The 27,599-nt window shown below is 41.8% G+C and overlaps 1 protein-coding gene across 3 annotated transcripts; it reads left to right on the top strand.

The window, feature by feature from the left end:
• Positions 1-2,257: 2,257 nt before the first annotated feature.
• Positions 2,258-17,849, top strand: RB195_026313 (uncharacterized protein; the record flags this gene model as incomplete). 3 transcript variants are annotated; one of them, XM_064214809.1, is made up of 18 exons in its annotated part: positions 2,258-2,442; positions 2,498-2,632; positions 3,092-3,353; positions 3,906-4,040; positions 4,230-4,452; positions 4,531-4,853; positions 4,909-5,032; positions 7,114-7,317; positions 11,012-11,082; positions 12,299-12,421; positions 12,509-12,545; positions 12,615-12,712; positions 14,410-14,487; positions 14,568-14,844; positions 14,903-15,088; positions 15,185-15,247; positions 15,478-15,573; positions 17,776-17,849. In XM_064214809.1, 18 exons carry the CDS (start codon positions 2,258-2,260, stop codon positions 17,847-17,849), a joined length of 2,694 nt encoding a protein of 897 aa, XP_064070690.1. The 3 variants fall into 3 exon arrangements, with proteins under 3 accessions (XP_064070690.1, XP_064070691.1, XP_064070692.1); XM_064214810.1 differs by having other exon boundaries at positions 2,264-2,442; positions 14,709-14,844; XM_064214811.1 differs by having other exon boundaries at positions 2,264-2,442.
• Positions 17,850-27,599: the final 9,750 nt, after the last annotated feature.

Below are 27,599 nucleotides of genomic sequence, written 5' to 3'. Positions count from 1 at the left end.
TTTTCGATTACTACATTTTATGGTATTAAGTGCTGTGAGATGAGTTGACGGATTTGGCCCTCTATCATCGTGCAATAAAGTTGTTACCCATTCGGATTAGAATATTTTCATTGTATAGATGTGCAGATTTCCTTCGAAAAGTCCGTTTTATTTTTTTCTCCATCCCCTCAATGATCTGGGAATCTGCGTGAAGGAGACAAAAAATATTTTGCTGCTTCTACAATTTAGTCATGAATGAGGTTCGTTTTGGTTAATGTCAGTACTAGGAGCAGTGCCTTCGATGACTAATCTATGTTCATCTAAATATCTTCCACACCCACTTTTTCATTCTAGTATTGTGCAAAAAAAAAGACAAGAAAGGGAATTGTGTGTTGAGAAAAGAGTCTTTCTCCCAAACTTTCGTTTTGCGCACGGTATCGTTCTTTTTTTCTTTTTTTTTTTGAAACCAAAGATACGACGATATCCATGGGACCAAGTAAAGAAGAACAGGGAATAGGGCTGTGCATGAAAAGAGGAAATGCACAGTTCCTGAGGAACGTTCATTTTAGATCGGAAGAATATAAATCAAACATTTTGATATAGAAGAGGCCATTGTATGTGTACCGTAGACGTTTTGTGTGCTAGGAAAACAACATGAACAACAAATGAAAGAAGATATTAACAGAAGGATGAGCGCAGTTTTCGCATCCGTAAAAAGCTAGAAACTAAATGGTCAGTCGAGACATTCGTACTTTTCTATTTTCATAGTTCCTTGTGGTTCCTGGAAGTTCCTCTACAGTTCTGCTATGCAACAGAAAAATGAGGTGAAATAGCTGCCTCATCTCAAACGTTACTTACAGAGCGAACTCACAGAACTTTGGAAAATGTTTTTTAGAAGCTTCACCTTTCCGACTTAAAGGCAGCGTATTACGAAGGTTGACGTAGTACGAAATCCTCAGGTAACCCGTAGATTTCGGGTTGTAGATTCGAGAGTTGAAGTTGAGAGATTAGAGTTGACTGGAGCATGGCTCCGCCAGACATGGACGCGGCGCGTGCACTAGGGAGGTACGTTCTAACTTACCTCGTAGAAAGGAACGCAGGTTTCAACGCTGTTCTTTACGATGATCAGGGAAGATTGAGCGGAGCCAGGCTGGATTCCGCAATCTACCTGAACTACAAGGGTTCTCTTTGGATTTTGTACTACATCAATTTCGTGATACACTGTCTCTAAGAACAATATCCTTCCCTCGTAACGTAGTGAATAAATAGGGTCAGGTACAAACGACGAACCGACATTTTCCTTCTCACCTGTTTGGGACATTGTGAGAAACGTTTGTGGCCAATCGTCGATGGAATGTTGAAGTGTTTGCCATGAGATGTTCAAGAGACGTAATTGAGAGACCGCTAAAACAGGTGTTCGCAATTGAGAGTCCAACTGTATACGGATGAAGGATTTCAGTTCCCTCAACTTTACTCACCAGACATGCCAAGTTTTTATAAGCCTGCGCTATAGGGAAACGAATGGGAACAATGCTGGGGCGTGCACCATCAGTGAAGACGCCCCATCTAATCATCTGAGTGAGTGTCTAAGCATATCATTGTTCTACTACCGCTAAAACCTAAGAAGCGGTGTTTCATGTAGTAGATACTGATATCAAATATGACAGTGACACACCTTGTCCACACTTATCGATTTGATCGGGCTGCGAGGAGTGAAGGAGCACAGCCGAGTCGGAGCTGAAGATCCATCTCAGTATTGCCTGTCTATGTCAGAATTGCAAACCCACATAGGAGTTGAACACCCATGTCGGTGCTGCAGGTCTACGTTGGAGCTGGGAGCCCATCTTAGAGTTGGCTACCTACTGGGAGTTGCACCTCAGACTGAAGGTACACCTCGTATGACAGAAGCTCGTTTGGCAAGCTTTTGCAACTCCTTTAACTCAATCACATTACAGAATTACTATAAGTTAAAAATAAGTCGCTCTCACAGAGTTTCTGTGGATGATTTTAGAGAATTTAAGTGTAACTTAAACCGCTCAGCTCACCTCCATTACCTGTCCTGATCTTATCCGCTTTTTCCTTTTCATAATTCATCTCCACTGCTTTGAAATCCTAGGACCTTTCTCTTTACTTGGAAGCACTATGTTAGTAGATATCAAGCCCTCATTATGTTCACATTAGATAGTTGTGGAATATCACATACACATTCCTTTCCATTCATGCTCATTTCACATGTGACATAGTTTTGAAAGTGGTTTTATAGTTATTTCAAGAGCGCATGTGCATGTGGTGGACGCTTTTACTGGTAGTGAATGCAGTAAACGCGCAATTCAACATTTTCGACGATTCGAGCCAGCACTCTTCACAAATAACTGCCCTCGGCGACAATTTTGGCTTCCGCGATGCGCTAGGAGCTTGGAGCAGAGTGCTTCGGAATATGGCGACACGACCGCAACCCATGAGGTGAATACAAATTAAGTAAAAAAGAGGAACAACAGAACAATTTTTGCATGTTAAGGGTAAGCCCTCCAAATCCACGCGACTTTACAATTGCACCTAGTATTAAACGAGAAGATTTGAAACTCCTACGGGAACAGAAGCACAACGCTGACAATATAATTAACGAACGGTTACTTTATTTACTTCTGCCAAGGTTAGTTCAGACCTAAATCTGAAACCCTAAATCTGAATATTCCCGAGCAGGTTGAAGACATCACTTCACGAATCTGAGGTGGCACAGATTTCAGGTGGAGTATTCGTATACGGGATCGTAGATTATGGAGAGGTGGGTGATTCCGTCCATTTCTTGCTAATTGGCGTAAAAAACTGTCCGGAAGATGCGGCGTGTGCAGATGGCTGGCGCGCTCCAATCGAACTCCCTGTAAAAAAAATAGCGCACGGGAACGCTCGAAGCCGTATCGTCCGCGCCGTTTTTTACGGGAATTAGGAAGAAATGGACGGAATCACTTTTTTTCTCCATAATCTACGTATACAAATGCTCCACCTGAAATCCGTACCACCTCAGATTCGTGGAGTGATGCTTTTAAATCATTGTCTACTAAATCTAGTTATAATGATCTCAACAAGACTAATTAGCCTAATGGACATTCAGGATCAAAGGTCAGTCTCCCTTCACCACAACAGCATCTGCAATAACTGCTGCAACAAAACCGCCAGTCATGATGTCTACTATCTTCGCTTCTAAGACAACTACTGCTATGGCTCCCACAGAAAGTGTCACTTCAACAACCCCAGTGTCAAGGATAAAGCCAACAACTACCGTAACGGAAACAACCAGAACTAAGAAGCAGTACCAAGAAATCAAATGGTCCGAAGAAGACATGGGCGAATTTCGATTGAACAACTCAGAGTTGGTAAGTGATAATGTGTTATGTTGACGACGTAGCTGACCGGCAATGCTACTGAAAATGCATCTTCATTAAAAGCAGCATACCACGACCTTGACGTGGTGAGGGAATCCACGGAAAAAGCTAGACATGGTGCTGTAGATTGCGGGATCAACGGTAGTTCCGCTCATCTTTCCCTGGCCGTCGCAAAAAACGGCTTGGAAACTACTTTGGTTATTACGAGGCACGTTAGAACGCTTCTCTATGCAAACGTTCCGGTCTCCTTAACACCCTATTCATGGGTTTCACTTGAATAGGCTGGTGAGAAAACACCATTAATCCTCGACCGATCGCACTTGGATGCGGCGCATGCACGAGTGTGGTGCCTTGCAACTGAAGTCGTCTTAAAAGAAACGTCGTTTTCCCACACCGTTTTCGACAACTATTAGGGAGAGATGAACGGAATCACCCCCGAGCCCGCTATCTACAATCCTAACTCTAGATTTTCCCGTGGATTCCTTCACCACGTCAGGTTTGTGGTATGCTGCCTTTCAGTGTGAGACGGCAGCAGATTTACAGGCGATGTTAGAAAAAGATTACCTACGGAAACTTGCCCTACTGAGGATCCACAGGCAAGCGAGGAAAAACAAGCACTCGGTCGATTATGCTAAGGATGATGATGGAGGAGAAGAAATTGAGGAGCCGCCAGAAATGGTCAGTGAAGTGGGATTTGAAGCTAAGTGAATAAGTAGAATTTAATGGAGAAGATGGGGACCATTTAATGCCTGCAGATGAAATGAAGAAAGGCAATGGTCGCATTACTTCGCAACTTCATTTACGAAAAATGCATATATACAGAAACAGTTTTTCCCTTCGAAGCATCTCGTAACCAGTGATTTTTAGGCAAATATTACCTCCACTTCTGATGCACAGCGGATAAAGAATAATAGGATGGACAAGAACCGATTCACTGCTGCTTTTCGCAACACATCTGAAGAAGACTTCCAAGAAAGGGCGAAAATTGAAACACAAATCTTTTCAATCCTTAACAAAACTGTAGAAGAACAGGAAAGGAAGTCAAGTATGGCTCCAGAAAGAGCCACATTTGTCGAAAAAACGAATAATGGTACGGGGATTACGGTAACATCGTCCTCTAATAAGACCTTAGTCATTGAGAGTAGCACAGAGATAAGTATTAGTTCAGTAGAAGCTGCAGCTGAAGCTCCGCTTCGTGGTGTCATCAATGAAAAAGGGAAGGACATCGAGGAGTTTGTAGAACATTCTAAGGCCTATGCCGCTTCATTGCTGTCAAATCAGTTGATTGCTGATCCTGGAGCCACAAAATACGGCACTGCCGGAGAATCAGAGGTTAGGGTCACTGAAGGAGGACAAGTAATTGGAGCAACACTCCCAACAGCTACAACAAATAAACACTCATCAGACAAACAACAATCGATCAGCACCGCCGAGAATGTGTCGGCATTACCAACTTTCACTACGACAACAGAACGTGCAGGAATTAAGAAGGTACTACCTTATGTCTTCATACACTGTCATTGTTTCATACTCATTTGTTTTCAAGGTATTCTCGCTGACCGAAGCTTATGAAGGAGTATTAAAAGCGGAGGGATCAGGAGATTCGGAGGGAACCAAGCGGCAACACGAAAACACAAAACACAAAATCACGACATTTTTTCAACAAGGAGGTCAGCAAGAAACCTTGAAATATTTATAAAATTACTTCAAATGTTAATTCTAGGTGGGAGCTATACTGATTGAGTTGACATAAAAGTTACTGTAAAGACTAAAATAATGTACAGCTATGATTAATCCCCTTACTCGATTCAGAATTGTACATAGGTTAATAAATGTATATGGGACTTGTGGATGACTTTGGATGGAAAGCAGCGGCGAAATTGGGCTTTCCAAAGGAATCTGGCGTCAGTTTACCGACCGGAATCAAGAGATGGGGAGAGGTTTGATGGGTTTTGGTGGTGTTTAACCATCGATCTCGGAGATCGTAGTGATCACGTCTTACTGCTACCGCTACTGCTACACCCACCACGGGTTTTGTTAGTCCAAAAAGAGGATGTTGCGGGCGAAAACATAGGGGATCAAGAACTCCATGATCAACATTTGGCTAATCAGCAGTTTGCTGTTTTCCTAATCGCACGGTCTACTCATGGAAATCAAAGACTACTACCAAGTGTGATTATTCTGCAAGTATCAAATTGTGCAACATATGAAGAGTGAAAAGTTGGAATATTCGGTAACAACCTTACTGCAACCAGAAAATAAGTGTACTGGAAATAACATTGTGGGGTGGACCATAATTAAGACTGGTCAGCGCAAATGGTTCTTTTTATATGTAGAAATTTACGATAGAGTCCTGCCAAAAACAGAGGTTCCTCCTTGCATAAGAAATCAAGGGATTGACGGCGGAGACGCTATACACTGGGTCTTCGAACGTAATTACTTATTTCAAGATGGCTGATCCATTTGAACGAAAGCGACTGTGCACATTGAACTCATTCTTCAATGTCAAACGATTAGTGAGTACTTTAAAGCGTTTTGGCTTTTGTCACGATTAAGAAAAAAACAGATGTGGCAGTGAATAAATCCTCAGTCATAAAAACGCACATGCTGACTCCGCTCAGTGATGGACAATTCCTTGTCAAGACTATGAACTCAATGCTTTCTTCTCATCGAAGCATTCCTGCGCAGTCATTTTTATCTCTTCTACTGAAAAGTCTCTTAAAAGAAACACTACGCTTATATGAAAGAGGTGGTACCAAAATTACCAGACTTGTCAGGATATGCAAAAAAAAAACTTCTTTCAATAAGTTCTTTTACACCCTGAAGAGTCTCCATCTTTCCCAACTTGTACCCCATTTTTCTAGATGTTCAAGTAGGCGTTAGGGTGTTCTAGAGGTTTCTTCGACCACGCCGTAAAAAGTCATCCCGTCATCGTCCAGAGAAGTACCCTGTTCGAAAATGAACACGCGATATTTTCGAACCGTGCTCTTCTAGTAGAGTTACGGTCATTCGCAGTGAGGGCGCCGCTTAGGTAGCACATCAACGCCACGTTGGGTAAGGTGACTAACACGTACTTTTGGCTCCTGCGTAGAGAAGTGCCGCTGCCGCAGCGCAGTTTCAACGGAACCGGCACTCCTCCGACATATTGTTGCGCTATCTTTGGAACTCGTTTCGGATGCCGATTTGGTTGTTGCCCATTTGGCATTAAATGACAACTTCCAACAACAACATAACGGAACACTACGAATTGGACGTCGACACACGAAACCCTAGCGGGCGTGAACGAGCCGCACTCTATTTGGAGGATGAGACTGCCTGCCCATCCATGACCTCACGATCAACCCTGAAATGTTCTTCAACCTTTTACCGAGTTCTCGCCGGAGGAAATTTGAACTTTTCTTAAGGGTGGGTCACTGTTATTGACTCCCATGGAGAATTACTCTCTGGTTGTTACTGTTTGGTCTACGAAAAACAGAGGACAAAATTGTTGGGAGCTCCGCCGTGTAAATTAACTTTTTCGATCGACCTCATAAATGAATATGTTCTTCAACTTCTAGGAATTTCCCTGATATCTTATTTGTATTGTGCAGCCACTTCTTGCAGAGGATGTGAAGTGACTGCACCATCATCATCATTTTCTTGCGTAGCTTGGGCCCATTTGGTCAACAACCACTATAAGTTGGATCATTTTTGTAGATATTTTAGCTGCAAGAATAGCTAGTGGAGCAAAAAAAAAACATGTAAATGTCAGAAAACGCCACGACGACGATTACACCGACCACACCTAAAGCGTCTATGCCATCCTCAGAAACCAGCACGGAAGCTAAAGCGATTACCACAAAAAGGAGCACTGTACAAGCAGATATCTCCGCTACAGATTTGGCGAGAACGGACAAACAAACTTCTACTCCAGCATTCAAGCAAATTCCAGAAGCAGAGGAGGACTATTTTAGCGGTGCGTTTTTTCGTTTTCGTATAATATTTGTTTCGCTATATAAAGTCTCTAACGTTAACACAGATACGCCTAAAGTGTTCCATAGTCTTCATAAATAGAAAAGTATTTCGTCAGTAGTGCGATCCATAATGTGATAGTGAATGCGAGCTTACGGAACATTTAAAGCAAAATCACACAAAACAGGCGGAGTACCTGGATTATCAAGAGCATAGCGACAATTCGAGAAACTTATTGGATCGTTTGTTGCCTCTTGTTTTCCGATCGAACTTTCTGAGTCACACAGTAACCAATGTATCAGAATATTTCGATGGGCCCATCCAAGGATGTCATTATGCGAACTTAGAACTCAGTTCATAACAGCCTTGGGAGCGTGCAAGCTATATAACTGGCATTGTTTTATGACGTAGGTCTGCCAAAAATTCCCCAGGTGCTGATGTCGTACTCCAACAGCCCGCTCTGTCAAGACTACTGTCGATATTTGCATGCCACGCTTGCTGCTTTGCAGGAAACTCGAAATTGGGTCACACCGTCATCAGCACCGAAAGCTACATTATCTATTGCGTTTATGAAAGAGAAATGGGAGGTTGCGCGATGCTTGTGTGGAACAGCTCCAATAATCCACTGGTGGATTTTGGCTCAACTCCTATAAAATGCCTCTTTTTACAGCGGATCGTAGAACGCTAAGACTCTCAATCGTATGTGCTCACGTACCTACGGGACCGCAGATAACTACTAGGACGCCTTCGAAGATGATTTTCAATGCTTTGCTTCAATGCTGAGAAGGAATTTGCGCAGTTAGCTGAAACCGTAACAGAGAAACCGAATCTGCATCAAGAGCGAATGAGTCTAAAAGGGCAGAAGACGAGAACCTGAGAAAAAGCTATTTTGTACTGAGAAAGTATAGCAGAAACTTCAACAAATCTTGTAGTTCTTGAAGAAGTAAGAAATCTTGACTTGAAGAAACCGCTCCTCATCCCGGCAGCTGATGAACAAGCCGATTTCCGTTCTGCCTACGACTGAGCAGAAGTTCGTTGTCAAGCGTGTGATCGAAGTGATTGGTGCAGTAACCGCCTACGTCTTTGCAGTTAGCTTTTCTCCACTTTGAAGCTGCTTTAGACTCTCTTGATAGAGGCAATCTTGTCAACGTGCTTTGTGCTGATAGAGTGCCGGAAATGTTTGATCGCGGACTTGGTGAGATGAATAGACGAACATACGGTCGAAGACCGTGCCGTTTGAAGTGGAAACTGGAGTAAGACAAGTGCTGTAACAGGACCATTACACATTTTAACTTTGCTTTCCATGACGTCGTGCTAAGAGCTGTTGATAATTGTTTCATTGATGTCCTTCTAGCACCATCTCTTGACCGATCTCGAGGAAGCCGACAATGTAACAATATTCGCTTCAAGGAGCGCAAAGCTGCAGCACTTCGTCAACCTCGTATGGAAACTAATTGCAATCTACGAATTACAACTCCGCCCTGATAGATATTGGACAGATGTTGGGCTTGAGAATCTTGACAGGAATTAGGGTGAATGGAACAGCAATTGACCTCGTGAACGAGTTCTGTTATTTCGATTGAACGATGAAAGACGGCGACTGTTTTGAGAGAGATATTTATCAAGGGTGCACTAGAGCCAATTCGGCACTCCACTTATTAACGACGTATTTGCAGTCGACCCCATCGAAAGTGACGTCAAGTTGGAAGCGTACCTATCCGCTCTTTCCTCTATCTTGGTAGAAGGATCGAGAACCTCACTACCTACTGATGGAGAAGCTCAACTGCATAGAGAATAAGCTACTCGGGTGGCTCCATTTCAACGTAAGGTCAACGGTACGCCCAAATAAACTTTTTATGTGGAAATAAATGTGGTGTACAGGTAAGGAACACATGAAAAGCCTAAACGTTTTTTACCACGGTCGAAAGCAGTCGCAGAAAACCGTCTTTGTTCAAATTATAAAGAGACAGAGCACACTGTGCAAGTTGTCTTGAGAAGTTGAGAGAGAAAATGTCACTAGAAATTTAAAGAAAGTTCTCAACGGATGTGGTAAAAGCAGATCTGAAGGCACTTGGCTCCAACATGTAGTTTGAACGAGACGCACCGTTGCAGAATTTGGACCAATGGCGGACTCCATCTCAGCTTTAGCCAACGATCAAACAAGATGGGCTCAGAAAAGCTCAAAGACGACGAAGTGGCCGCATCTTCGCTGGAGTGTGATGTGCTGGACGTGACATCTGCCCACCGTTTAAGTCGAATAAATTGCCAGATTAGCGGACATACGCGGATATGATTTCTTTCTTAGTTGACTTAATCAGCGGGCTGGTATTACCGCTTAACGCGGCTGCTCGCATCTTTGCCGAGAGCTGTCGTTCTTGAATACAGCTTCGCCCAACCCTCTCGATCTACAGCAAGAGCTCGCACAGAGCCCATCTTCTCATCACTATTCCGTCCCCCATGCTCCTCGCGAGACCTAACATCCCACGTGAACTCCCTATCGACACCGAGTGACCTAGTAACTCACGTTGACAATGTCTGGCAGTTTAACGAAACGAAGAGTTCTTATCAAAGACTCCACACTTATTATTTGACCTATTTGCGTTGGTCTTTGGCGGTGTGCTGGACAACGGCATGTTTTGTAAATTTGGGTAACTTCCTTCATATAACTGCAAATTATATAGTTCGTATATACCCAGAGCGTTTACTCAAATGCCTGGTTGCTTCTAACATAAGCAGATCACCGTGAGCAGGTAGCAACAAAAGTTGTGCTCGGGCCATGTATTCTTCTCCCTAAAAAGTAATAAAAACACATTAAAACTATGTATACGGTACAGGCTACACCGACTAAATTTTCACGCGGAGTTTGGTTTTTCTTTAAGCTGTGAGCAACTCAAAACATGGAGTATGGTTGGCATGCTCGAATTATGGGTCACAGTAGATACTAGTTTCTTCCAGTGAGAAGATCCTAGGAAGATTATTGGAAAATGTGTCTCAACGATGTGGATCGATGTTACATATATGTCTCATCATTTAAGTAATGGTTTGTCAGAAACTGTGTTTGAGAAACCTTCCTGATCAAAAACTTATCGATTGCGGTTAGTCCCTTCTACGCTCACCTGTGGTTAAAAAGACGAGTTCATTTTTGATAGTCGGTTGTGCAGCTCTTCAGGTTTCATGCCGAAATATGTTACTCTAGTGCCTATCCACTAGAGAGGATTCTTCAGCAATCCAACTCTTGCGTGACGCTGTCAATAGAATCAATTGGAATAATTAGGATTGCCGAAGTCAGCAGCATCATCAGTATCTGTCTCCTTAACAATCGGACAAATTTTTTTGTCAGCACTTCTTGTCAATGTGAAACATTACAAAAACACTCAACATCTCTTTTGAGCATGATTGCCTGCATAATTGGTGGGACATAAATGTTTACACAAAAATATCCTGGGAAACATTAGTTTCAAGTCTAAGATTCGTGTTAGAATTCCGCCTATCTCTGTCTTCGTATACTTGTGCAAACATTTCTTTCCTGGTAAGCGCAAAGGCCGCAGGCACTGGATCTTCAGAATAGTTTCTTAGTTCGAAAAGCGGTCCAGCTTTTTGAACTAAGAATTTAAGAAACTGAACAAAGAAACTCCCACTTCGATTAAACGAGTACATGTGCGATAGGTAGGTGCTCACAACGATCAAATTGTTTTCAGCAGTAACCGATACTGAGCCTTCCACTACTACTCATTCATCGAAGAGAAGCACAGCTGTGCACAACGTACATGTAAGTGAAATACAAAACAAGTATCTTAATGCAAAGAATGAGAGAAGGAGACTTACTTCTGTTGGAATGAAACCTGTTTCTTCTTCTTAACAATTATTGTAAGTCAACAAACATGTGCATAGTGAAAGTGTTATTACAAAGATTTCGCCGCCTTTGTAGAGGTTCTGTTGCTATATCACTCTCCTAATCTTTATTTCACATATGGTTATGAAATTTCTGTTGGAGCAATAAGGTAGAATAGTAGCATTTCAAGGTTAGCATGTGGTATTCATTTGGCGGAAATACTTATTCAAGAGGGGCTTACCTGGAGAAAGTGGAGTCTTTAGCGCTGAGGAGAGGAAATGTCGTTGTAACGTGGTCCCGTAGAAGACCCCCTTCTCCTTCTCTCTCCACCATCGACTCAGTGGCAGACGGCGCCACATGTATGTAAAGTTTTGTAACCGTTCTATTCAACTTGTAAGGACTCCGAGTCAGTTTGGAAATATCTTCTTACATTATCTCTTTTCTTTTGGTTTTATTTTTTTGTTAGAAAAACGTTAGGGCTTCTTATCTTACTTCTTAGATCAGATTCTTCGAGCTTGTTTTCATGAACGCGTATGCGCCCTATCCATTGACCTGCAAGGACCAAGTGCTGAGTCAAATAAATGTTTTTTTTAAGTCTTGCTAAACAGGTCCAGTAACAACTCATCGACCTCAGAGCAATGAAAGGTTTGATAAGCCTATTCTAGCCATTGAGTGCGTTCTTACCAACTACATTACATCTTTCCGTGGACTACTGTGTGGGTAACTATGCATTTCAGCTGGTTTTCTGAAAGAATGTCTGATTCACACTGTGTTTTGGCATTAAAGTATATTTCATGTTCTAGGTACTGTCAACAGCGGTCGGTAAGGGCAGTTGTGGTAGGTGTGTAGCGTGGTGGGTAACATGTTTCGCTGTGGCTGCAGCATGATCGAGCGGAGGTTCGAATCCGCCCGAGTGCCAATCAAGCCTTTCATGTCTCCGGGGTCGACAAATTGGTACCAGATTGGTCTTATAGGATAAAAAAGAGCACTGACGTGGTAAATCAGCTAGCCCCGCAAGTCACAGTACATGCTAGTTACGGGTTCGTAAATCCTAAGCGATTTGAATTGAAGTGAACGCGGTGGCGCATCCCAAGTGGACTGAGTAACGCCAGACACTTTACCCTTTATCCTTTGAACTTATGAATAATTTTAGGCTTCTGCTAGCGCTTACTCGGAACCAAAACTTGCAAAGGTTATTACTCCTATAGCAGGAATAATCGATAATATTGGGCCGATCCTTGCACCACTCCTACGGTTACGACCTGGAACTGCTCAAGTAAACTCTTCATTGATGATATTAAAAGAGCACTGCTTTCAATCTTATTTCACCATTGAAAAGTTGCGCATACTTGGAAATTTTCAGGCCGCAGCAGTTAGAACTTATGATACCGGCGTAAGAGGTAATGAATGAAGAAGTTTGGAACCTATGCTGGTTTCATGGACGAACAGCATCCTATTTGAAAATTTAGATCTTGATTATTCGACTAGTGAGAATTCGATAATTGGCTATGGAACACTGCTTGCTCGAGAAATACTCAACCCTGGCTCACTTCGTAAGGAAAGCGAGGTTCGCAGATTTCCACTTCTCTTTTGTTGAACTACCACACCCCTTTTGAAAGGTCAATAAACAGTTAATTCTATGATATGAACTGTTTTCAAAGCGTTGGCGAGTTTCTTCAGCATAAATACGGACGCGTGAGAGAGTAACCATTCCAGCCAAAGAATATCTCCTGCTATATAAGTAGTTGGTATAAGTAACAGGAGTCAGTGTTCAAATTTCGAAGTTTGCAAATAGTTTGACGTTGAAAAGACGAGAAACTTTCAAAGCTTAAAATTTGCAATTTGAACTATTGTTGAGAACAAATTATTCACTTGGAAAACTTTCGAGCAGATTTTCTACAGCTACGACTGTATGCCTTTTTATTAACCTTCAATGGAGCACTTTCGTCAGTTTCCTAAGAGAAGGCCTACATATAATGTAGTGTACCAAAATTCCGCCCTGATTACGAATATAATGAATAGTTCGTCCAATTTTTCGTCCAACGCAAAAATGCGTTGACTTCTCAAACAACAAGCAGAAATCCTATGAAGATGTCTTCTTTCCAAGGATGTACCTGCGGGATATGCTAGTAGCAGGATAGCCTAGGTGGGAAAGTAATTAACGAAGGTTGGAAAACTTTGTTTGTTTGCCAACCTTCACCTTCAATTACTTTCACAGGCCACTCGTTTGTCAAAACTAAATTCTTGAGGTATATTTGAAATCAGCAGCTCATTCGCTTTCAAATGATATCTTCAAATTTAATTTTGCCCGTTCCAAAGAGTTCCGATGGATTGCGATGGATCTTGGAGAGAAGTTGGTAGCGATGTTGTAAAGTGGTAAGTAGGATATGATCATCACTACCATTATCGTGGTAGTGATGATCATATCCTAGTCACCATTTCACTAATGATAATAGTCTTACATGAGAATATGTAATAAGTAGCTGTTATTTACTATTGCTTTACTATTTATTTGCTACTATTTAAGCAATTGCGTAAATACGTGTATGGGCGAGTGTAGCGCAATCGGTTAGAGGTTCCCTTGTCCACACGATCGATCGCAGGTTCAGATCCGCCCTAGCGCTCACCAAGCCTTTCATCCTTCCGAGGTCGATAACCCGGTGCCAGAATTGTCTATGAGGATAAAAACACTGACTTGACACATCGGTTAGCCCCCACAAGCCATTGTAGAAGCCAGTTACACGTTCGTAAACCTCAAACGATTCTGAATGGAAGTGGACGTGTTCGAGCATTCCAAGCGGATTGATTAACGCCAGACACTTTATCCTTATCCTTTATCCTTAATGTGTGTACCACTTCTGGAAACAATGTATGGTGAGGTTAAAGGAGAGAGATACAGAAAAGTAGAAAAAAAAAAGAAAAAAAGAAGCGTGCATTAGAATGTAGCAATCTGGATACAGCTATTCTTTATGCTAATGTAGGTACAACTCTACCTACTACCGCGAATCCGAAATTGAAGATTTTATCGAGCAATATCTTTAAAAGATAGTTTAATTGCTCAGTTTCTTCCTGCAAATTCAGTAAGTACGATGTAATAACAGTCTGAGCGCTGAGAAGGACGGCAACAAAATAGCAGTGCGTTACATCAAATAAACATGTAGTTGGACAAAAAGTCCAAGGTGTCGACGCAAGTTTGGTTAGTAGCAATATAATAATTTCTATAACTTTTTCTCCAGATAAAAACCAAAAATGCAGCACTTTAAGGAAACCCAAAGGGCATTGGCGGCGAAAATTGCACAGTTGAAGGAAAGCGTGAAGCACCAGTCTATTGGAGGAGGTGATGTACGTTCTCAACTACTTACGTTGTTTAAACCAGCAAAAAAAGGACATTTTATGTCTCAAAACACACTCACACTTTGCAGACCCATACCATCCCACTTCGTGAAGTCATCTCGCCAACATCACAAAACATCTTTATTTCACCGTTAAAATCAACTAACCCAAAAGCCTTTACGCAAATAGCTTCGATCCCTTTGGCAGAACAAGACGGTAGAAATTCACAGTTGTCGACGCTGGTACGGTCTCAGCTTCCACCGTACTTCATCGCGCCACCACCAGGATACAAAGGTCCTCTACCTCCACCACCGCCACCGCCTCCTCTTTTGCCTGTTGCTGAACTCGCACCAAAGGAACCTAAAGGTTCACTTTTGTCAAGATAAATCTACGTGTTTGTGATTGCATGTCGTATTCATTTTAGGAACAGCAACAGTTAACACAGTAAACATCGCTGCTCAGAATACTCCATCGTCTTCAATCTCCGACAAACCCAATTTTCTTCCTGTAGTCCAGACTGGGACCCCATCTTTAGTTCCAGATCAATCTTTTACTGAGCGGTCTAAACGGACGCTGCATCGCATACCCGCGAACCATGCAGCAGATGTCGGTAATAGAGGATTTATCGCTACACTTATTTCTAGCTACATTTCTGTCAACTTTAATTTTTTTTCTCTCCAAAGAACATACAGATTTTCTTCTACAGCACCTGCAAACCACTACGAACGAGATCTGCCGAAAGTTGGATCGCCGCTGTTAGAGGACTCCGGTGAGGGTTCACGATTTTTCAAGGACACAGTTTTAGAAAAAAGAGGACGTTAAAAAGAGGATTAAATTATACAATCATTTATTGTTTACTGTGCTGTTCACATGTGCATAGATCATATTCTTGAATTTCCAAAAACTTGATCTATTAGCCGTTCAAATATGTACATATTTGCCTATAACTTTTAACTGTAAGTTATGATCTTGAGGAAGCTGAATTGTTTTTAAATCTAGGATTGATGGTCCAAGGAACTCCTGCTGAATTAGGCCTACCGCTATCAACTTTTGGTTCATTTACAAGTGGAGGAGGTGGAGCAAAAGGGTTTGGAGGTGAGATAAAATAGGCTGCGTAGAATCACTGAAAAGAAATGAAAATGATTTATGGGGACGTACTGATTTTCAAACATTTCAATCAATAACGATTTGATGCTGTGAGACTTCGTCGAAAAACGGAAAAGGTTTACATAACAGTTTAAAGGCAGCATACCACGAATCTGAGGTGGTACGGATTCCAGGTGGAGTATCCGTATACGGGGTCGTAGATTATGGGGACCGGGTGTTTCCGCTCATCTGTCCCTGCATCACTGCAAACAGCCGCCTCCGAAATACTGTTTTGTACGACGCCATCTATTGCAACGCTCCACCCCTTGCGCCGCCTCCGCCCTGTGATTCGTCGAATATCAATTCGGACTGCCCCGATAGGCAGTAAAGAACGCTACGCGTGCAAGGGTGGCGCGCAGCAGTAGAAGGTATCGTACGAAAGAGCATTCAGGGACCAGCTGCTTGCAGTGATTCAGGGAGAGATGAGCGGAAACACCCGGTCCCCATAATCTACGACCCCTATACGGATACTCCATCTGAAATCCGCACCCCAGATTCGTGGTATGCTGCCTTTAAAGAAAACATTGGTTTGTATGTCCGACCTTTCTTGAGAAAAGCCTTGGGATACCAAATGAGATTCCCCTCAGAGGTAGCACAATTGGTTAGAGGATCGGCCGCGATTCCGATGTCGGTGGTTTGAAATCTCCTAGGCTACTCAAACCTTCATGGTCGATAAACGAAGAGAAAGACGGGTTCAGAAACACTGCGTACAAGTTCGGGCAGCAGACGATAGAGGAGAGGCGGTGTGACATAGGGACCGAAACAATTATTGAAGCATAAGGAACTCAAGTACAGCACAGTCACAGTAGAAGGATAGAGGATAAAGCGCTTGACGTGGGATGTGCCGGTCAGTCAACCGGTTGGATGTGCCTCTTAGACTCCTCCGCGTATCTATTTCCTGGCAAATTTGCCTCAAGTTGGTAGCATGCTTTCTTTATAAGGTGGAAATATCCATGCAGATGGCTGCTTAAATAGCAGCTAACAGTTTGCATGATCTGACGAAGTGCATTATCTTTTTCAGTACGATGATGTCGTTCACGTCATTTTATGTTATAAAACATCATTCTTTGATAACAGTAGGGAGGAAACGGGAGGAAAACCCATACTTCGAGTCGAGCCTTCAAATTGTGTCTATATTATATTAATTTCAAAGAAGTCTTTGAAGCTGAAGTTTGAATGTTCTCCAAATGTAGAAGTGACCCATTTATGAAGAAAGCTATGAAATCTCTCGCCTAAATTTATTTTGTATATTTTAAGAAAGAAGAAAGCGTTGCTAGAAAAACACAATTCTAGATTTACAGAAAATAAAGTCTGAAGTCTGAAGTTTGACTTTAGCCGGACGTTCATACTGGTTATAAAATATTACAAAAAATAGTATTAAATGATTAAATAAATCACAAAATATCATATTTAGTCTCGGGCTGTATGGAAGCCCCAACATTTTGTTTTGAAAATGTATGAAGTGTTGTCAGTGTAACAATAAGACCTCGTATGCACACCATTAGGCTTGGATGATTTTTTATTAGAGGACCAAAAGAAAATTTTTGGGTAGTTATTTAGAGAAGAATGTTTGCCCTAAAAAACATTCACATCGCTGCTTTTCCATCTCTTAGTCTTTTTGGAATTTTGATGCGACAAAATTAAAAATTTTCCGACTTTTTTTGGATTTTTACCATCTAACTTTTAGGAGAACTAGACGGCACGAAGAAAAAAACGTTGCACGTAGAGGTTTTTTTAGTGCCTCTATCCGAATGTATAGGTTTTTCGAAACGCCTCACTCTTCCAAAATGGATAAACTTGCCGAAATCCCAATCTTGCTCGCACGCCGAAGAGGATCTTGAGTAAAATTCAAGAGCTTAGAGTAACTTAGTGCGAAATAAATTATCTTTCAGCATGATGTAGTGCGAAACAAATTATCTTTCAGCATGATGTAGTCGAGGATTTCTTGTAAACGAAACAAATCCAGTCGTCACAGTTACAAAACTGTTAAGAGAATGTTACAGCAGCGCCCCAATCTGATAATGTATGCCCTTCAGTTCTAAGGTTATCCTTTGCACCTATAAAGACAACTCGATTCGTATTCCAGTGAAAATCATGTGAAAGTCTGTGTACGAGTTATTAGGTTATATCGTACGTCTGGATTTCTTTCAGGAGGACGACAACCAGCGGAGTCATTTGACCACACTGCCTCTGCAGATAACCCTTTTCCACCGTTTTTAGCCTAAACACGAAGAAACGAGTAAGGAAACGTTTAAAATACGTGTTTTTGTTCAAGAACTGGTTATTAATCTGCACAGGGATAAGCGGTGTGAATGGATTAGCAGTAGTGTATAGTTGGGTCAAAACGACATGAAGCACGGACCGTTGCGTAAGCGGCCGCGCTCGGAAGCAGTGCCGTGGAGACAGCGGTTGGAATCGAGGTGGGACCATGGCGAACTGCAGAGGTGGTTGGCGGCAGCGAGGACCCTTACACGATCCCAACCGCTACGCTCCACCGCTCCGCTTCGAGCGCAGCCGCTTGCGCAAATGTCCGTGCTTCATGTCCTCTTGACCCGACTATACTAATGTTAATTTGTCCTCACATATTAAGGGTTCTTTGATTTTATAACTAAAAAGGAACTGCTTATTCCGAAATGCCAACTTCCGTCTCTCGAATCCCTACTATTGCATGCCACTGCAAATGTGCCATAATAATTATGTCAACAGAGGGGAGCACTGCTATTTCCGTATCTCCAACTGCTTACGTGCAATTGTTATTTTATATAAGGCTAGGTGTTCTTGCTGGTGACGTGTTTGACAGTTAGTTCGTTACTCCTCTGTAGGATCATCTCAGCATTTCATCATTATGTAGATGTGCAGTGTGTCTTTTAATTTGGCGGCATTCTTTTTGGCCTTTCCTCTTGTCTGTTCTGTTTTATTTCCATCTAATCAGTTTACGTTCATGTTGCTGTCAATTACTTGTTTATATAACACAAACAAGTGCCTGTGAGAAATGCGGCCAATTTCTAGGGTTCCAAATGAATCTTGAAGATTTTGTGCTGTATCATATTAGTGCCCATGATGTTCTATGCTCAACATAACCACAAGTAAATAGCAGGTGATTTGTTCTTCCTATTAAACAATCAATTTCGCATGCTTTTCGGTTCTGAGGCCTACTCTGTTAATGTTGTATGAGCAAAAAATGCCTTGCAGCGGTTCTATGAAATGACGTATAAAGGATTTTGGTAGTTTGCGCTGTATAATGTAGTTCTAATGCTGCTGTACATTGAATATAAAAATGCTTTGCCAGTGTACTCACACAGTTTAAGGTGTCTAGAAGAAGGTAAAGTGAGATACCACGTTTTGTTTTATAGCATTAGACTTTCCTCCCGTGACTTCTCTAGAGGACTACAATAGCAAGTCATTTTTGAGCACATGACTAGTACTTCGAAAAATTCACACAGTTGCTGTTTTGGTTGAGTATTGATTGAAGCTTTATTGTCAATGAGTAGAATAACACTTCCTTTAGATATTTATTTGATTTTGAACGCCATTCCACGATGTTCTACTGTAGAGGACTTCGAAAATTTAGATGATCTACCCATTACATTACGACAATAGATATAACGGGGATCTGCCTTCACCTTACAATATCTCCCTTTTTAAATTACAACAGATACGTCTTCACTGTTATAAACATCTCAAGACGAAGTTGATAGCATGGATTCCGTTGTTGCACAATGATCTGTGGCGGCGGCGATGAAGTTGTCGATGGTGGATCCTCGGCTTTTTTATGCATATTTTCATGTCAACTCTCCTCTACGGAATTTATCATTGTCATTTTGACTTTGACAACAGCACACATTCATACATTCAAATATTAACAATATTGTGATAAATGGCTGGTGAGCTAGTGCTTCATAGAATGCGTAAAGTAATGTGTACTATTTGCATTCAAGCGATTCATGCCACAGGGGTCGACTATTCGAAGAGCCAAGATTTGAGTTGAAAGTTTGTCTTTTTGTCGATGAGAGGAAAACACCTGCCGAACAATGTGGCGGGTAACAATAAATCCTTTTGTCGTGTATTTCCTTGTCTTGCTCTTGATCACTATGTCATGCTATCTCATGATTTCCGATGTTTGTTATCACATCATCTAATCGTGTATATCTTACATAGTTCTTTTGTTGCTGTGAACTATAGTGTAATGTTGGCTCCTTCTCCTCCACATAGCCAGTGGCATGTCAGGAATGATATCGCCACATGGATCCCTTCCTATTTGTCAACGCATGTCAGTTAACGCTTGCACTGATACATTCATTTTCTGCATCAGCTGTTTGACAACCATACTACAGTGAGTTTGTTAGAGAAAATAGCAAAAGGTAAGACTTGAGTTCAGTGATAAAGGCAACTATGGTGTCGAAATGTGCTGCGGTTCTTCACATCTATTCGGCTAATAAACAGAACGCCTACATATGTAGTTGTACTGTTATTGTCCAGACTTTTTTTGTAATATTGTGCGGTGTGAGTTCGTTTACATACACACTACGAAGATCAATGCATGAGCCAGATCGATGCGTTTGCGTCAGTTGCCACCGCTCTCATCTCCCACTTGCCTCCACTGTTAGATCCACCCATCACCGTGATCAACCGTTTTGTACCTATCCTGAATATCTGCTACTCATGCTCGTTTTTAGTCCCATTCACCTGTGGTTGTAGTCCGCTCGAAATTTTTAAGATCGCAAACTGACTATCCATTCTAAAGACACATGTTAAATATTACTATTGCAAGAGAGATCTGGAAAGTGACGTTCGACCTTCTTTCCTTACAGTTTTTTGTTCTCAGTTGGCATCAAACTCGCGCTGGAATATAACTTGGGGAGCTTCTGCCATTGGATCACTCGGGGTAGTTGTACTCGCATAATTAATTTTAATCTTTGAGTCTGTCTTAGTATATGATCATAGAACTTAAACATCAGAATTTCCGAAAAATCATATCTCTCGTGATCCAATTCGTCAAAGATATTGGGCTGAAATGTGGAGTTAGATAGATTTTCCGTTGGACGTTCCACTGCTTCTGCTGTGTCTTTACACGTAAGACTAAAAAAAAACTTTATTCGAAAATCCAGCCAAATATTCAATGAGTGTAAGTTGAATGACATTGATGCGCGTAGTCTTCTTCTCTCATTTTCTTCAACTTTCGTTGGTATCGCTTCCGTCAGATGATGGCTCTTCTTTAGTAGCTTATGATTTTCAGAACTGTTTCTGTTTTTTTTTTATCTAAATTTTTGCTGCAACTTCATTTCTTGAGTTACACTGGCCAAGTACGAAACACTCGTTCAAAGAAGAAGAAAAAAGAAGAAAATTGGGCTTGAAACCAATTGATGTTGGTTGATGTTAATGTATCAGCGGCTGTAATAAACTCTTGCCAAACAGTCTTTGAGGAAAGATTAACGAGAACAGACAGGTCGAACTTAACACGAAGTTACATGTGCGAATGTCCTGCGATAGTCGTGAGATTTCTTATATTGCAACATACTTTACTGATAACAAGAAACGGTTATGCTGATGTGTCTCGCGAGTTTCGCACGGTAGTTTGACCTACCCCATGAAATATTGTTTGTGAATTTGCACGTTGTAACAGAATCCTATACATTTGGATGTTACTGTTTTGCCATCTGCCATATAACACATTCATTGGTGAAGGTTTTGAGTGTATCTTCATCTACTTAATGTGACTACCTGTTCTACTACTTAACCGAGTTATTCCTAACTCTATGCCACTCGTTTCGTCTCGTTTCGTATTACTACCTGATAACTTCGTTTTCACTCACTCACATAATTGCAATAGTCCACCACGATGCAACCTATTACGCGATGGAACGCGTGCAATTCCGTCGTCGTCCAACATCCGTAAGCCTGCTAGTATAACTCAAATAAGCAGCAGAAATTCCTCCAAATACACAGTTACAGACACACTCCTGATTGCCATCGTTGGGGAAACCGATGCAACTAAAACTGTTTTACACGTCTTTTTTGGATTTGCTTGTGGGAATTGAGCGTCATCACGCTCACAGCGTGAACTGCACCCTACCCCTACGTATTCGTGATGAGAAACCAACTTCGTCAATTTGGGCGAAATCTTTTTGGAAATGTTTTTTGGAAATGCTGGGAATGAAATGGTCAAAGACATTATTATCGTTTGTGTGGTGCATGCAAAGGGTTGCTAATTACGTGCTGCCAACTCTTTTGCTCAATAGATTTTCCTACTTAGCAAGTGTTGTAACTAGAACCATATGAAAATTACTACGCAGCGATGATCTTGAGTTGGGACTACTCATCATTCGATCGTTGTCCTCTCCGATGACTCACAAAAATGAAGCTTATGGATCCAAGGACATTGAGAACGATCTTAAAAAGATCGTGATGTAAATCCAAATATTTGAGAACAACACGTTCAGTTCAGTTTCAAGATTTTCTTTGCACACATCCCTGTTACGACTGCAATCAAGACAGCAGATTTTAAGTGAAGTATTCTCTGTACATCGAAGTGATATCGACAGCTTTCCAGGTCCCGCGGCTGTCGATGGAATACAACGTCGCCAGTTGTGTAAAAGACTGCGCGCGTGACTCCCGCAACTATTTTTCCAGTGTATAGTTCTCTTTTTAAACGATTGCGCAGTGTTTCAAATGGCATTGTAGCAAGATAGTAGGTCCGTGAATGCACTACTGATAGTACGGTGAAAAAGGGAGGATGGAAATCTATCTGTATTGGTTCTCTTCCTTAATTGCAGTTTTCGCGGGAATTCTTGATGATGGATTCTTTCCACTAGAAGGTAGGATTAGTGATCTAGTTTACAACAACGGAAAGTTGAAACATCCTCGACTAATCTAGGAAAATGAAATATTGATTTGTCCGATAAGGTTCATGGTTTCAGGTTCACCGGTACTTCATTTCATTCACTACCCTCTTTATGAGCGTTGTCGATGGCTGACACCAAACGATTGCTTGAAAAGTGTTTGAAAAGAAGTTCTAAGAGTAAAACGTAATTCAAAGAGGACTTTGCAGTCTTATTCCACTTTATGGAAATTGCAAATTAGAGTCCCCAAATTTGTATTTATAGAGTTCTTGTATAAGACATAGATGTTCGCAGTTCCTGCGATCATCGCGATGGGCCTGAATACAACAGAATGTGAAAAGTGCGATTAGCGAGAGTTGAAATACATCGCTGCTTTAATGTTAAGAAGTAAATATGGTAGTACCTGTACCATGAGGATTACGTCAATTCGCATGGCATCATCTGCCCTCATCATCTATCGTGTACCTCATCTGCTTCGCTATTTGGATTTTTTCGGCTCGCAATTCGTTCTTCATCGTTTTTCTATTTAACCTCAATGGCATGAAGAGAAGAAGCGCTCTTCTCTCTCGACTTTTACTATTTAAAATAGTTCTGCTTTATTTCCTCTGACCTTAAATATACAACCAAATGCAAACTTCCGCTCATGGGCTTCGGCTCTCTAGTAGGTTCCTCACACCCTAGTTCTTCTTTGTTGAGGTAGTGTTGGTCAGTACTCTAGTACCCTGTGATGACGGAGACTGGTGAATCCTCTAGCTTGACCTCTGTCATTCATGTCAAGCTCTTTTCGGCTTAGGTTATTTCAATATTCAAAGGCATCATCCCACGAATCTGAGGTGGTGCAGATTTCAGGTGGAGTATTCGTATACGGGATGGGAGACTATGGAGAGGGAGGTGATTCCGTCCATTTCTTCCTAACTGCCGTAAAAAACGGCCCAGAAGATGCGGCGCCGCACAACGCTGGCGCGCTCCAGTCGAACTCCGTGTACAAAATAGTGCGCCAAAACGTCTGAAGCCGTATCTTCCGGGCCGTTTTTTACGGCAATTATTAAGAAATGGACGGAATCACCCCCCTCTCCGTAATCTCCCATCCCGTATACGAATACTCCACCTGAAATCCGTACCACCTCAGATTCGTGGGGTGATGCCTTTAAACCCAGTAGAGTTGACTCATATAAAGCACTTCAGCATTGGGGAGCAGGTCTAGTGAGGATTATCGTCTGCCACACGGAAACAAGAACCTGAGGATCTATATGAGAATCATCATTTTCAAAAGCTAACTTGATCAGGGATACATTTAGGCACAGAAATTCTGTTTTAATCTAATATTATGCCTGTACGCATTTTGTGCATGTGAATGACTGAAATTTTTATATGTGTTCATTGTGACAACGTTTGGCCATCCTATATATCTCTCTCTGTATCTAGAGAATCTGTCGACATCTCCTTTTACAAAAAAGTGGTTATTTCTCCCTGACTTTTATCCTTTGTTCTTACCAAAATCACAAAATTTACATTCCTAACTATTTAGATTTACTATTAAATCCTTTCACCAATATTATGGAGGGTATGTCTCATTTTTGCAGGGAGTTCCTGAATGTCCAGATGACAATGGACTTTCAAACTTTTATTGGTGCTCGCTTCGCACACACTGAGTAAAAAGCGGAAATTTGAACACTGGTGCACCATCTGTAAAGTTACCGGAGAATCAGAAAAGTTACTGCTATTGCATTATTGACCCTCTGGTAAAAGTTCTCCAATGAAAAGAAAATTATCTGAGCTACTGAGCCGGCGGTTAAGGCGAGATGCCATGGCATCCTCGAGTACGCCGTGCCGGCATATGGAAGATGATAACTGTTGGTAGTTGTTAATCAAAGTCATTTAATTTTCAGCTGACTGCGCAACCGTCCTCATAAACCCTTAGACCGATAGAGACAAAAACCTTCGAGAAGATCCTTGTGTATTCTACATACAGTAAATCTTCTTTGAAAGAATGCTAAAGTATTGATGAATAACTTTATTAAATAATAAATAATAATAATTAACATAAAACAGTAAAATGAAGTGATACCGGTTTGCTGTTTGAAGAATCACCGAAATGTACTCCTCTGTATGTCCACCCTTCCATACGCTACACTCATCATGCGTGCCAGAAGTTTCTTTGGAAATTATATACATGCATGCAGGCGTCCGCTTTAGCAGTAGCTAGCTGTTTACGTGAACTGACGTAAGATCCTTATCTTTATCAGTACGACGACGGCTTTCGCGTTATTCAGCACCACCACACCATTCTCTATTAACTATTGGAGACGAGGATGAGGAAAGCTCAGATATTATAGAGGTACAGAAGGAAGGAATATCATGCTATCTAAACAGGGCTTAGCTTGTCGCCTATGCATATGTGCGTGTTTGTGGAGCAAAATATAAGAGAGCAGAGAGTCCCATGGCGCCGATTTTGTGCACCGGCGGCAGAAGGCGATGAAAGGGGCTGAGACAGGACACCGACAGGTTAAAATTGGTGCTCCGCCCCACCAAATGAGGGAGCTCCATGTTGTTGTTGCAGTTATTGGTGCAGCATGTTGTTGTAGCGCAGTTATTGGTGCAGCAGTACAGGCAATAATTCCAAGGGTTTGTCATGAAGTGAATGAAGTGTTGTGGACAGTTTCATAGTTGTGATAACTTCATGTGCTATATTTCATCTCTGTACATTTCTCCGCATTTCTATATCGTGCACGTTTCCCTTAGATTTGTAGCACCCTTCCTTCAGAAATTGGAAGCAAGCATGCAAACACCTATTTAGATAGATCTAACAGATCACGTGATCTGGAAGAACCTTGTCCTAATCAGTATCAGTTCACGTTATTTCATGTTAGCACATGATCCTATGTTAATTAGCGGATAATAGGATCAGAATATCTAACGCGTTGACTTACGTGACTTAAAGGCATCACTCCACGAATCTGAGGTGGTGCAGGTTTCAGGTGGAGTATTCGTATACAGGATGGGAGACTACGGAGAGGGGGGTGATTCTGTCCATTTCTTCCTAATTGCCGTAAAAAAACGGCCCGGAAGATACGGCTTTATTCGTTTTGGCGCACCATTTTGTACAAGAGGTTCGATTGGAGCGCGCCAGTCTTGTGCGGCGCCGCATCTTCCGGGCCGTTTTTTACGGCAATTAGGAAGAAATGGGCGGAATCACCTCCCTCTCCGTAGTCTCCCATCCCGTATACGAATACTCCACCTGAAATCTGCACCACTTCAGATTCGTGGGGTGATGCCTTTAAAGGCAGCATCTCACTCACTTCGTGAGGCAATCTCACTTCGTGAGGGAAACCGCGAGAAAGCTAAAGATAGGTTTGTAGATTGTGAGATCAGGTATGGTTCTACCCACCCCTAGCTAATCGTCCTAAGAAACGTCGTGGGAACCGTTTTAGTTCCTACGAGGAATGTTAGAACGCTCCTCTATGTATACGTTCTGGTCCCCTCAGCAACCTTTTCACTGGTTTCACTTGAATAGACAGTCGAGAAGAACTCCCTCGCCTTCGACCGCCGCGCAGCAGGATGCGGCGCGTGTGCGGGGAGTGGCGCGTTGCAACTGAAATCGTCGAGAAAAACGTAGTCTTTGACGCCGTTTTTTCACAACGATTGGTGAGAGATGACCTTAGAACCCTGGAACCACGCCTGATCCCATTATCTACTACTCCATTTCTAGCTTGTCTAGTGGTTTCCCTCACTGCGTCAGATTCGTGGTATGCTGCCTTTAATCGGCGGGCTGCTGTCATCACCTGACACGATTACCCACATCGTCGCCGAGGTGTGCCGTCCTTGAACATTGCTCTGCCCAACCTTCTCGATCTTCTGCGAGAGCTTACCACAGAATCAATCTATTCGTCGTCATTATCTAGATATCAGAATATCTATTAATTCAAATAATGTTTTCAAATTCAAGCGGTAGCGAGGGGGTGTAGGCGTAAATTCAAGTTTGGATATTCTCATAGTGAAGTACTGACCCCTTTAGAAAAATGTTAAATATTTCATCATTACCCAAACTTCTTAATCAATAAAAACGGAAGAAGAATAAAAGAAATAAAAGAAAAACTGCCAATAAAAGAAAAATTCAATTCTGTAGCAAAAACTTGCAGAAATTTCCAATACTTTTAATTTTATTTTTCAGAGAAGGCGAGCGAAGTGAGAACCGCTAGAAGTCTGGAGTCCGTCATAAGCCGGACGCTAAGACTAATATAATATAATATGTATAATAGAACAAAACATAAGTATTGGTAGCATTTTTGTAACAAAACATATTCTTAATAGTGAAATTATTCCGAAAATGTCTGAGTACCTTAGACTCCAAATAAGGTCCATGGGTTACGATACGGCATACTTTTGTCGGTCTAGCAACTGGTTCCAAGAAACAATAGCAGCTTGGAGAACTCCGTTTTGAGCACCAATCGTTCTTCGTTTGCTATTTTCAGCACTTCTTTCATCCAGATAACATAGTGCAACATTTTTAAGCTAAATTAAATAGTGAAGAATTGTTCCAGCTACTGTTTTGGCAATTCATTCCGCGATACATGCTTGTTCTACTGGATTTCCTCTTCTACATGGTTAGCAAGTGAACGTCGGAATGGCAGCAGCTAAAAGTGTCTTGCAAAAGTTGTTAATGATATTTCTCTTCCAGAAAGTCGCTGTTTTTACCGTTTCTTGTTTTGGTGAACTTTGTCCTTCTCATTCAGAAGAATGTTTAGCTCACTTGACAGCCATCTGAGACACATGTGCTGGCATGCTAACGGAATTAGCATGATGTGGACGAAACGTCGGGATTGCTTCCAGATATCAGTCTCACAAAAATTCCATTAGCTGACTACGTATTGCATCCAAACTCAGTTGCTTTTGTGATTTTGGTTCTGTAACACAATGCCAGCTCGTTCACAGTTGCCTCCTTGCTCTAGTCGAGGAAATCACTTTGTTGAGTTCTCCAGTCTCGTAAGTGCTGCTGAATTCAGGTTACATGGTAGAGCACAATCAGTGGCACTATGGTTGCCTTTGGAGTGGAACAGTTGACTGGACGCTGATTTTGCTCATACTTAACAGTTGTATGCCATATCGGTTTTCAACTAAGATTGTCACTCAAAAATC

This window comes from Necator americanus, chromosome X (genome assembly GCF_031761385.1).
Source record: "Necator americanus strain Aroian chromosome X, whole genome shotgun sequence".
NCBI lineage: Eukaryota > Metazoa > Nematoda > Chromadorea > Rhabditida > Ancylostomatidae > Necator > Necator americanus.
This window is presented reverse-complemented; position numbering and strand designations above follow the sequence as displayed.